Raw genomic sequence first — 12,699 nt, 5'->3', positions numbered from 1 at the left:
CCATCCCTCCCCAGCACATACATCCACCCCGCTCATTCTCTGCTCCACCACACTTTTGGTTTCTTTGGTGAAGCACACTCCCCGACTGGATCTGGTCCACTTGCTGTACCCTCTCCCAGCACCAGTGCCTCTCCCAGGCAGCATTTATCACAGGGTAAACTCAGCATTTATATATGATCATTCAATTCATGGCCACTCCCCACTAGCTGGTAAAGTCAATAAGGTGGGGACAATGCCTGCTATGACTAGCATTGAACCCCCAATTCCTAACACAATGCCTGCCACAGTTGGTGGCCAACATATGTTTTCAGACGAAAGAACACTGGCATATACAAAGGGAAACAGAGATGGTGCATCAACCCGAGTTCTTTTATATTAGGAGATTTATTTTAAGGGCTTGGTCACATAATTGTGGAGGCTGGCAAGTCCAAAATCTGTAAGGCAGGCTGGAAACTCAGGCAGGATTTCTATGCTACAATCTTCAGGCAGAATTCCTTATTTTCCAGAAAACTTCAGGTTTTTTTCACTCTTAAGTTTTTCTGCCAGGCACAGTAGCTCACACCTGTAATCTCAAGCACTTTGGGAGGCTGAGGCAGGAGGATTGCTTGAGCCCAAGAGTTTGAGGCCTGCCTGGGCAATGTGGTAAGACCCCCATGTCTACAAAAAAAATGTTTTTAATAAAAATTAGCCGAGTGTGGTGGCACACACTTGTAGTCTCAGCTACTTGGGAGGCTGAGGCAGCAGGATCGCTTGAGCATGGGAGGTCGAGGCTGCAGTGAGCTATGATGGTGACACTGCATTGCAGCCTGGGCAACAGACTGAGACCTTGCCTCAAAAAAGTAAATAAATAAATAAACAAATTTAAAAATTAAAAAAATAAATTTTTAAAAAGTTATTCAACTGAACAGATGAGATCCACCCAAATAACTGAAGGTAATCTCCTTTAAAGTCAACATCTTGTAGCTATTAATCACGTCTAATAGACGTCTAATAGACGTGATTAATAGCTACAAGTATATAATTGCTTCACAGCAATATCTAGGCTAGATTTTGACCAAACACCTGGACACTATAGCCTCAAAAAATTGACACATAAAATGTAACCATCAGCCAGGCGCGGTGGCTCACGCTTGTAATCCCAGCACTTTGGGAGGCCGAGGCGGGCGGATCACGAGGTCAGGAGATCAAGACCACGGTGAAACCCCGTCTCTACTAAAAATACAAAAAATTAGCCGGGCGTGGTGGTGGGCGCCTGTAGTCCCAGCTACTCAGAGAGGCTGAGGCAGGAGAATGGCGTGAACCCAGGAGGCGGAGCTTGCAGTGAGCCGAGATTGCACCACTGCACTCCAGCCTGGGTGACAGAGCAAGACTCCGTCTCAAAAAAAAAAAAGAAAAAAATGTAACCATCACAGACTGCATCAACCCAAGAGGCCAACAGTGAAATAAGACCATGATAAGCTAATTTTCACATGTTGAAGGAAAGCCCAACAGAGACACTCTACAAAGTTAGAGGGGTGACTGAAGAGACCTCAACTCTGGTTCTTGGGGCCTCTGGTCCCTGGGGCCAGAGTGACTGAGCCAGGATTGCAGTCTGAAGCATTAGAGGAGGGGTGGGGGTAGGCCCCCCATTGTGAGGTCCAGGTAGAATGCTCAACTCAGACCGATCCCAGCCCTGGCTGACCTTCTTCCCCTTCCTCATTCCCACATTCTACCAGGAGTCTGTCCTCTGGCCTGCACCTGGACTTCGCTATCCTCTCCCTGCCCCAAAAAGAGGTTTGAGGGAGAACAGCCACAGAGCCAATGGAGGCCACGAGGACACGGCCTCACTCAGTACTCAAGGTCAGTACCATAGAGTTATCTGTAGATAGCTCTAAGAGAAGGGTAGAATCATGAGGACTGAGTCCTGAGTTCTTAGAACCAAGTGAGGGATGCAGTCTTTGGTTCCTGAAGGACTAAAGTCAGGAAAATTCAAGGAGCTGGGGAATAGAGATCCAAGTGCGGAGAAGGCAGCGATGGGAGATTTGGAATAGGGAACGCTGAGTCACCAGAAATGGAAACTCCAAGTTATAGAGAAGCTCCTGGACCAGCGGAAGATAGAGACTCTGAGCACCTGGGTCAGAAGAAATCATGGGCGAGTGTCCAGGCCTTCAAGACACAGCAACCAGGAGAAGGCTGAGAGGCCAAACCCAGGCATGTTCAAGATCACCAAGAAGGGGCATCCTGGCCAGGAAGGTGGAGTGGTGGGTTTTCATTCAACAAATATTTACTGTTTACCTACAAACATTGTGCCAAGCCTTTGCTGGACACTGGGGTTTCCAGGAACGTGTTACAATCCCTGACCTCACTGTAAAGCCAGTGGACAGTGTTAAGGAGCTAGCACAGAACTGGAACCAGGGGAAGTACTATGACGCAGGACACATCTGCTAAGCCAGTGGACAGCGTTAAGGAGCTAGCATGGAACTAACTGGAACCAGGGGAAGTGCTATGATGCAGGACACATCTACTGGGGAAACCCAGCGGGCAGCAATTAACTTGTGGTCGGGGAGAGGAAGCTTCACAAAAGAGGCACCATGAGGGTGAAGTTGGCCAGACAGAGAAAGGGTCAGGACATTCTAGGCCGAGGCAAGGCCTGTGTACAGGCCTGGTGGCACGGAGAGCTGAGTGTGTTAGAGCAGAGAGGGCAAGGAGGAGAGCACAGCCTCTGACCTCACAATACCCAGGGCCTGCTGGGCCAGCCTTGCAGACTCTGCACCCTCCTTCAGCCCGGGGAAGGCCTGGGGCCCTGGGCAGCCTCCAGGTGCAGTGCCCTCCCGTGGGCCGCACCCTTCCCACTGCCCCAGGGCATGTCTCTACTCACCAATTATGAGGGGCTTCGGCATCAGATAGAGAGGCTGGTGCGGGAAAATGAAGAACTGAAGAAGCTGGTGCGGCTCATTCGGGAGAATCACGAGCTCAAGTCAGCAATCAAGACTCAGGCAGGCGGGCTCGGCATCAGCGGGTTCATGAGTGGGCTTGGTGAGGCAACAGCAGGTCTTCCCTCACGCCAGAACAATGGTAAGAGGCCTCGGTCTCAAGAGAGTGGGGAGGGAAGTGGGGACTGCACCAGAGAGGAGAGACTCAGTGTGCTGAGGTCTCAGGAGGTCATGGAGGGAGTGCCCTTCTTGCCCTCTCTGCTCTAACACACTCAGCTCACCCGACAATGTGCTTCCTGTCCTGGAAGAGACTGCATTCCCTCCTGTCCAGGGTGGACCTCTCCACAGGTGCTCAGTCCACCCCTGCAGTGACCTGCCTCCATCACAGGCTCTGTACCTTGCCCTCCTTACCTGGCCCTCTCCTCTGTCCACCATCAGGTATGAAATCTTCCTCCTTCCCTGAAAGGACACCTCTGCTCTTTCTGGTCTCTGCCTATTTAAGCCTCTACAGCTTGGCAACGAACCCTGACACCACTGCTCTAGAACAGTCACAAGTAGCTTCCTAGGTGCTGCATCCTTCTCCACCTCTGCATGGCATCTGAGATCGATAGCCCTCCTCCATGACCCTCTTTCTGAGTTCCCAAACCATCTTGTCCATCCCCCTGGCTCATCTTAATTGAGGCTGCTCCCAGGCTCTGGGTCCAGGCCCTATCCCTCCACCCTCAGCCAGCCTACCCACAGCGCAGCTTCAACACTCCACTAGAAGTCAAGATCCCCTCCAGATCCTGCAGGCTCAATGAGTCACTGGAACTTAGCTCACTCCAAACTAGACATGTTTCTGACTGATCACTTGGGTCTTTCCAGCAGCTAAAGCCCTACAGGCTTGTGCTCACTCCCCTCCTGTCTTAATTCCCTGCTCCCTACCCACTGGGTTCCCTGCCATACAACCTGAAATGTGGCATAGGGCTGGTATTCAGTTCCCCCTTACTGATCATGAGCACACAGACACCTCTAGGTTTAAATGTTATACCTCCAATGACACAGAGACAACAGACAGGGTAAAAAAAAAAATACACATGGGGCCAGGTGCGGTGGCTCACACCTATAATCCCAGCACTTTGGGAAGCTGAGGCAAGCAGATGACCTGAGGTCAGGAGTTTGGGACCAACCTGGCCAACATGGCGAAACCCTGTCTCTACTAAAAACACAAAAATCTTCTGGATGTGGTGGTTCATGCCTATAATCCCAGCTACTCGGGAGGCTGAGGCAGGAGAATCACTTGAACCTGAGAGGTAGAGTTTGCAGTGAGCCAAGATCACACCACTGCACTCCAGCCTGGTTGACAGAGCGAGACTCCATCTCAAAAACTAATAATAGGCTGGGTGCAGTGGCTCAGCCCATAATCCCAGCACTTTGGGAGGCCAAGGTGGGTGGATTACCTGAGGTCAGGAATTTGAGACCAGCCTGGCCAACATAGTGAAACTGCATCTGTACTAAAAATACAAAAAGTTAGCCGGGCGTGGTGGCACATGCCTGTGGTCCCAGCTACTTGGGAGGCTGAGACAGGAGAATCCCTTGAACTGGGAGGCAGAGGTTGCAGTGAGCCGAGGTTGCGCCACTGCACTACAGCCTGGGCAAAAAGAGCAAAATTTTGAAAGAAAAAGGAGGAAAGAAAGAAAGAGAGAGAGAAAGAGAGAAAGGAAGGAAGGAAGGAAGGAAGGAAAGAAAGAAGGAAGGAAGGAAGGAAGGAAAGAAAGAAAGAAAGAAAGAAAGAAAGAAAGAAAGAAAGAAAGAAAAATCTTCCTGTTTAAGAAGCTAGACTCTGTTTTCGTGCTCCCAGGCAAACCAAGCAAGCCCTCTCCTCCCACCTTTCATTCTTTTTTTTTTTTTTTTTTTTTTTGAGACGGAGTCTTGCTCTGTCGCCTAGGCTGGAGTGCAGTGGGGCAATCTCAGCTCACTGCAAGCTCTGCCTCCCGGGTTCACACCATTCTCCTGCCTCAGCCTCTCCGAGTAGCTGGGACTACAGGCGCCTGCCACCACGCCCAGCTAATTTTTGGGAGGCTGAGGCGGGCGGATCACAAGGTCAGGAGATCGAGACCATGGTGAAACCCCGTCTCTACTAAAAATACAAAAAAATTAGCCACCTTTCATTCTTAAGGGAATCCTTGGACCACTTACTTCAGATCTTCCAACTCCCAAAAGGTCAAGCTTTGAGGGTTAGGAAAGACTTCCTGGAGGAAGCCAACTGGTTGTGAAGGGGAAAGGAGCATGCCACAAGTAGAAGTGACTCATACAAATGTCTGGCCCTAGGGATTGCAGGAATGAGAAACAGATGTGCAATTAAAGCCCCGACCCGTGTGTGTGTGTGTGTCTAATGTGGGTGTGTGTGTGAATGTGATATGAGAGTATGTGTGGTACACACTTATGCACCGCACATACTCTGTAGTGTGAGTATGGAGTGTGTGGTGTGGGTGTGTGAATGAGTGTGTATGAATGTGTGTAGGAAAATGTGCATGATGCTGACTCTGGGCATACTGCCTAGGAGTTAGCCTTGCTCTCAAGGAGCAGTGCTGTAAAAAGAAAATTAAATGTAATTTTTAAATATTTAAAAATTTTTAAAAATAAAACATATATAAAAAAAAAAAAGAAAAGAAAAAGAAAATGTGGGCCGGGCGCAGTGGCTCACGCCTGTAATCCCAGCACTTTGGGAGGCTAAGGTGGGCGGATCACCTGAGGTCAGGAGTTCAAGACCAGCCTGGCCAACATGGTGAAACCCCATCTCTACTAAAAATACAAAAATCAGCCGGGTGTGGTGGCAGGCGCCTGTAATCCCAGCTACTCGGGAGGCTGAGGCAGGAGAATGGCTTGAGCCCGCAAGTCAGAGGTTGCAGTGAGCCAAGATCACGCCCTGCACTCCAGCCTGGGCAACTGAGTGAGACTCTGTCTCAAAAAAGAAAAGAAAAAAGAAAAAATAGGCTGGGTGTCGTGGCTCACGCCTGTAATCCCAGCACTTTGGGAGGCCGAGGTGGGGGGATCATGAGGTCAGAAGATTGAGACCATCCTAGCTAACACAGTGAAACTCCGCCTCTACTAAAAATACAAAAAATTAGCCGGGCGTGGTGGGGGCGCCTGTAGCCCCAGCTGCTTGGGAGGCTGAGGCAGGAGAATGGCGTGAACCCAGGAGACGGAGCTTGCAGTGAGCCGAGATCAAGCCACTGCACTCCAGCCTGAGCTGGAGACTTTTGAGACTGTCTCAAAAAAAAAAGAAAGAAAGAAAAGAAATTAGCCGGGCATGGTGGCAGGTGCCTGTAATCCCAGCTACTTGGGAGGCTGAGGCAGGAGAATCGCTTGAACTTGGGAGGCAGAGGTTGCAGTGAGCCTAGATTACGCCATTGCACTCCAGTCTGCGCAACAAGAGCAAGACTTCATCTCAAAAAAAAGTGCATGTGTATGTGAGAGGATATGGTGTGTCTGCTTTGACAGTGTGTGATTTGTGAGTGAATGTGTGCATGTGGCTCTGTGTGAGTTGCTGTGTGTGTGTGTGAATGTATGTAAGAGTGTGTGTGGTATGTATGTGTTATGTGGGTGTTTGAATGTATTTTAATGTATGTCTGATTGTGTGAGTGTATATGGTGTGTGTGTGGTGTGTTCATGTGTGACAGAGGCCAGGGAGAGGTGAAAAATGCAGCTAGAGGGGTCAGATCACCAAGGACTGCAAATGACATGCTGAGGAGCTTGGACTTGCTCCTAAAGGCACTAAGAAGACACTGATTTTTTTTCTTTTCTTTTTTTTTTTTTGAGACAGAGTTTCGAAGTTTCACTCTTGTTGCCCAGGCTGGAGTGCAATGGTGCGATCTCGGCTCACCGCAACTTCCACCTCCCAAGTTCAAGTGATTCTCCTGCCTGAGCCTCCCGAGTAGCTGGGACTACAGGCATGCACCACCACGCCCGGCTAATTTTGTATTTTTTTAGTAGAGACGGGGTTTCTCCATGTTGGTCTCGTGTCGGCCTCAAACTCCCGACTTCAGGTGATCCGCCCACCTTGGCCTCCCAAAGTGCTGGGAATACAGGCATGAGCCACCACGCCCACCTGACACTGGTGGTTTCTAACAAAGAATAATCATGTTTGTGCTTCAGAAACGTTATCCCAGATGCTATGGGGAAAATGGATTGGAGGGAGAGTAGGCTGAGACAGGGAGATGGATTAGACTGAGGCTGTTGCAGTCATCCAGGTGGGAGATGACAGCATGAGCTACAGGTAGAGAGAAATCCATTCACGTTATTTAATAAGAAAAAAGAAACCCTAACTGCGTGGATGTGAGGGATGACAAAGAGAGCATCCAGAATGTATCTGTTGTCCCAGCCAAGGCAGATCTCTATAGTTGCCTTGGAGAATCTTTCTCTGGCCACTTCCTCAACCTGCCTGTTCTCTTGGCCATCCCTTGTGACTGGCCTCCTTCATAAACTTGGGTTCTTATTCTTGATTTGCCCTCATGACCTCGGGCCTTCAATTCCTCTTTCTGGGCCGACCCTTCTCCCTTATGCTCTGTGCACAGCCCTACCTCTGAAATCCCCCTGGTCCAGAGATCTGGCCCAACCCCATTTAGGAGGAACACAGGAGGAAACAGCTTGGGAGGTATGAGCAGGGCTTGGTCTGGTGGGCTGTGGGTGTTTATAAGCATGTGCACCAGACTCCTCTCAGTGCAGGACAGACCTCAGACGGGAAGAGAAGGGGTGCAGAAGGGCAGGGCCAGGGGACCAGCTGTCTCCAATCTACCACATCCTGGCACAAAACTCCAGAGAGTACAAGAATTTCAAATTCAAATCTGACCTTCCAGGTTGTTACAAAGGTTTATTTGTCAGGGTAGGAAAATAGAAAGTAGTGTAACAGTTAGCCTGAGTGGTAACTTTTAACTACTCTGACACTTGGTAAATGGGCTTTCATTTATACTCTTGCCCATAGCCCTGCAAATGTTAGAGGTGAGCCTGGGAGAAGGCAAGGCAGTTTTGGAGGAAGAAAATGAGTTGTATTTTGGACAAAATTATTTTAAGATATCCACACAACATCCATGTGGAGTGTCCAGAAGAAGTAGCACTATGAGCCTGAAGCTCAGAGAAGTCAGGTCTAGAGAGAGAAGATTCAAGAGTTCCTGATACTTCAAGCTGAGGTAGCGGGTGAGGCCATCTGGGAAGAGAGTGCACAGTAAGAGGCTGAAGGACAGATCCTGACTGAGGACAGGTAGAGGAGTTGGCAAAGGAGCATGCAGAGAGACAAGGGAAACTTCAAAAGCAGAATGTCACAAAAGCCAAGAGACAGCTTCGAAGGGGACAGTGTCAGCAAGGTAAAGGCTGCCAAGAGGTCAAGCAAGAAAAGTGCTAAAAATATCCATAGCAGTTAGTGGACAATTCATGACACTGGCATTCATGACCTTGGTTAGAGTGATTTCAGCCATCACAGGTGGAATGGCCCACCAGGGTGAGGTGAAAAGTCAGTGAGAAAATGGAGATAAAAGGTGATGGAGATACTTAATTCAAGAAGTTTGTCCTTGGGATGAGGGGAGTGGACAGGGAGAGGGCAGTAGCTGGGAGGGCATGGGGTCCAGAGCTTCTTTTCAAGGCGGCAGAGACCTGAGTTTGTTTATATGTGGAAAGAAGAGGCCAGAAGAGACTGTTGGAAAACACGCAAGATAAAAGAGGTACATTATGGGGTGGGGGGGGCCCTTGACTGAAGGAAGAGAGTCTCTTCCACTGTCCTGGAAGGGAAGGAGGAAGGAGAGCATGAGTGTGAATGTCAGGTGGTGGGAAGCTAAAGGAACTCCAGACCCGTGGCTTCAATTTTCTCTGTTCAAATGTTCTTCTCTGAGAGCAAGGATGGAGCAGGGAAGGTCTGAAATAGAGTAAAAATAGGGGGCTGGGCACGGTGGCTCACGTCTGTAGTCCCAACACTTTGGGAGGCCAAGCCAGGCAGATCACCTGAGGTCAGGAGTTCGAGACCATCCTGGCTAACATGGTGAAACCCCGTCTCTACCAAAAATACAAAAAAAAAAAAAAAAAAAAAAAAAAAAAGAAGCTGGGCATGGTGGCAGGCGCCTGTGGTCCCAGCTACTCAGGAGGCTGAGGCAGGAGAATGGCGTGAACCTGGGAGGCGGAGCTTGCAGTGAGCCAAGATCGTGCCACTGCATTCCAGCCTGGGCAACAAAGCGAGACTCCGTCTCAAAAAAAAAAAAAAAAAAAGGGAAGGGGAAGGAACTGAAAGGAGAACTTGGAGGGTCTGTCTGGATGTATAGTGGGCTGAATGGCGCAACCATCTATGGGATTTGCAAAGGCAGCAGCCATCAATCTGCCTTCTCCAGCAGCATTTGGCAACCTGAGGGCAGGCATGGGGGAGGCAAGCAGGCAGTGCTGAGGATGGCGCAGCAAGAGTTCAGGCACAACAAAGCTGCTCTGGCTGAGAGGGCAGCCAAAACCAGGAGTGCTGTCAGATGGAGAGAAAATAAAGAGGCCAGTGGACTAGCGATCTGGAGAGGCTCAGAGACCAGGTGGCCAGGAGTGATCTCTGACCGAGACAGAAGGTACAACTGTGTGGTCAGAGTGGGTAATCTGAAGAGGCAGGAAATCAGAAAATGTTGGCCGTTGGCCGAATTAACTTCACCGGGACAAAACAGGCGCCAAGAGCTTCAGACTTGGCCCAGTGCACAGGGCAGGTGGGAGGTGCAGCATTCAGACTGCAGGGCGGCCTGCTCCTGAGGGCTCAGGGGCTTGCAGGGAGATAGGGCTGCTGGAGTAGCTGGGGAGACAAGAAATGAGGGCCAAGATGGGAGCTCAAGACACTAAAACAGTAACGGCCCTGAAAACTGGCTCCTGCCCCTACTGGTCAGACCTGGCTCCTCCACACAGAGGTCAGGTGACAGGTGGGACAGCCGTCAGCATGGGACAGGCAGTCAAGAAAGGAGGAGTGAGGGCCTGCTCTAGCCACCAGCATCCTCCTCATCCCAGCCCTCACCACCCCTCCCTCACCCGAGCCCATTCCCCTACCTGAGGATCCTCTCCCCTCAGGGCCACCTTGTCCTGCTCTCCCACTGCCTCCCCCACGGGCTGCAGCAGGTTTCCTCCGGCAGGGGGCAGTCTTCCCTTAGTTCCGGGGGGCCTTCCAGCACTAACGCCCGCCCCCATGTCACAGTTTCCCTCACACGAGAACCTGTCTTGAATTCAGGACCCGCAAGCCCCACAGATGCGTCCGGCCCCTCAGGACCCATCAATACCCCACAAGACTCTACCCCACAAGAAACACGTTCCCGCTCAAGATCTGTCCCTCCCTGGCCGGGCGCGGTGGCTCACGCCTGTAATCCCAGCACTTAGGGAGGCCGAGGCAGGCGGATCACGAGGTCAGGAGATCGAGACCATCCTGGCTAACACGGTGAAACCCCGTCTCTACTAAAAATACAAAAAATTAGCCGGGCGTGGTGGCGGGCGCCTGTAGACCCAGCTACGCGGGAGGCTGAGGCAAGAGAATGGCGTGAACCCAGGAGGCGGAGCTTGCAGTGAGCCGAGATCGCGCCACTGCATTCCAGCCTGGGCGACAGAGTGAGACTCCGTCTCAAAAAAAAAAAAAAAAAAAAAAAAAAAAATCTGTCCCTCCCTACTCAGGACACATCCCTCCCGTCTCAGGACCCTCCCCGCTCAGGACGCACTTCCCTCAGGACCATTTCCCCTCAGGACGCTGTTCCCTCAGGACACTCTTCCCTGAGGACCCTCTCCACTGAAGAACCTCTCGCCTCAGGACCCTCTTCCCTTGGAATCTCCTCCCCTCAGGACCTTCCCCCTCAGGACCTTCCCCTTCAGAACTCTCTCCCCTCAGAACCCTTTCCCCTGACGACGACCTTCCCTCAGGACCCTCTTCCCTGATGACCCTCTCCCCTCAGTGCCCTCTCCCCTCAGAACGCTCTTCTCTCAGGACCACCTTCCCGCAGGACTCTCTTCCCTCAGGACTCTCTTCTTTGAGGAACCCCTCACATCAGGACCCTCTCCCCTCAGAACCCTTTTCCCTGAAAACCTTCCCCCTTCAGGACCCTCTTCCTTCAGGATCTTCTCCCCTGAGGACCCGCTGCCCCAGGACCACCTCCCAGGACCCCTCCCCTCAGGACCTTCTTCCCTCAGGCCCCCTCCCCTCAGGACCCCCCCCCCCCCCCCCCCCCCCCCCCCCGACCCCTCCCTCAGGCCCCCCCTCCCCCTCCCCCCCCCCCCCCCCCCCCCCCCCCCCCCCCCCCCCCCCCCCCCCCCCCCCCCCCCCCCCCCCCCCCCCCCCCCCCGGCCCCCCCCCCCCCCCCCCCCCCCCCCCCCCCCCCCCCTCCCCTCAGGACCCTCTTCCCTCAGACCCCCTCCCCTCCTCAGGACCCTCTTCCCCTCAGGACCCTCTTCCCTCAGGACCCTCTCCCCTCAGGGCCCCCTCCCTCAGGACCCCCTCCCTCAGGACCCTCTTCCCTCAGGACCCTCTTCCCTCAGGACCCTTTCCCTCAGGACCCTCTCCCCTCAGGACCCTCTTCCCTCAGGAACCCCTCCCCTCAGGAACCCCTCCCCCAGGACCCTCTTCCCTCAGGACCCCTCCCCTCAGGACCCCCTCCCTCAGGAACCCTCCCCTCAGACCCCTCCCCTCAGGACCCCCTCCCCTCAGGAACCCCTCCCCTCAGGACCCTCTTCCCTCAGGACCCCCTCCCCTCAGGAACCCTCCTCAGGACCCTCTTCCTCAGGACCCCCTCCCCTCAGGACCCCCTCCCCTCAGGACCCCCTCCCCTCAGGACCCTCTTCCCTCAGGAACCCCCCCTCGGACCCCTTCCCCGGCCCTCCCCTCAGGACCCCCTCCCCTCAGGACCCCTCCCCTCAGGACCCCTCCCTCAGGACCCCCTCCCCTCAGGACCCTCTTCCCTCAGGACCCCCTCCCCTCAGGACCCTCTTCCCTCAGGACCTTCCCCCAGGACCCTCCCCTCAGACCCTCTTCCCTCAGGACCCCTCCCTCAGCCCTCCCCTCACCCCCCTCAACCCCTCCCTCAGGACCCTCTTCCCTCAGGACCCTTCTTTCCCTCAGGACCCTCTCCCTCGACCCTCTTCCCTCAGACCCCCCCCTCAGACCCCTCCCCTCGGCCCTTTCCCTCAGCCCCCCCCTCCCCCCCTCAGGACCCCCCCTCGGCCCCCCTCAGGACCCCTTCCTCACCCTCTCCCCTCAGGGCCCCCCCCCCGGCCCCCCCCCAGGACCCTCTTCCCTCACCCCTCCCCTCGCCCTCTCCCTCACCTTCTTCCCTCGGACCCTTTCCTCCCCTTCCTCAGGACCCTCTTCCCTCAGGACCCCTCCCTCAGGGCCCCTCCCCTAGACCCCTCCCCTCAGGACCTCTTCCCTCAGGACCCTCTTCCCTCAGGACCCTCTTCCCTCAGGACCCTCCCCTCAGGACCCTCTTCCCTCAGAACCCTCCCTCAGGACCCCTCCCTCAGGACCCCTTCCCTCAGACCCCCTCCCTCAGGACCCCCTCCCCTCAGGAACCCCTCCCCTCAGGACCCCCTCCCCTCAGGACCCCCTCCCCTCAGGAACCCCTCCCCTAGGACCCCTCCCTCAGACCCTCTTCCCTCAGACCCTCTCCCTCAGGACCCTCTTCCCTCAGAACCCCTCCCTCAGACCCTCTTCCCTCAGGACCCTCTCCCCTCAGGACCCTCTTCCCTCAGGACCCCCTCCCCTCAGGACCCCCCTCCCCTCAGGACCCCCTCCCTCAGGACCCTCTTCCCTCAGGACCCCCTCCCT

General features: G+C 53.8%; 1 protein-coding gene across 2 annotated transcripts in view; it reads left to right on the top strand.

Annotated features, from left to right (window-relative positions):
- The first annotated feature begins 1,906 nt into the window (after positions 1-1,906).
- SPATC1 (spermatogenesis and centriole associated 1) overlaps positions 1,907-12,699 on the top strand; it is a 36,465-nt gene continuing 25,672 nt past the window's right edge. For both annotated transcript variants that reach the window (XM_030804659.1, XM_030804658.1), the window contains exon 1: positions 1,907-3,054. In XM_030804659.1, coding sequence (XP_030660519.1) covers positions 2,844-3,054 — 211 coding nt within the window. In that variant the 5' untranslated portion in view covers positions 1,907-2,843. The remainder of the gene's footprint in view (positions 3,055-12,699) is intronic.

This window comes from Nomascus leucogenys, chromosome 23 (assembly GCF_006542625.1).
Source record: "Nomascus leucogenys isolate Asia chromosome 23, Asia_NLE_v1, whole genome shotgun sequence".
Taxonomy (NCBI): Eukaryota; Metazoa; Chordata; class Mammalia; order Primates; family Hylobatidae; genus Nomascus; species Nomascus leucogenys.
This window is presented reverse-complemented; position numbering and strand designations above follow the sequence as displayed.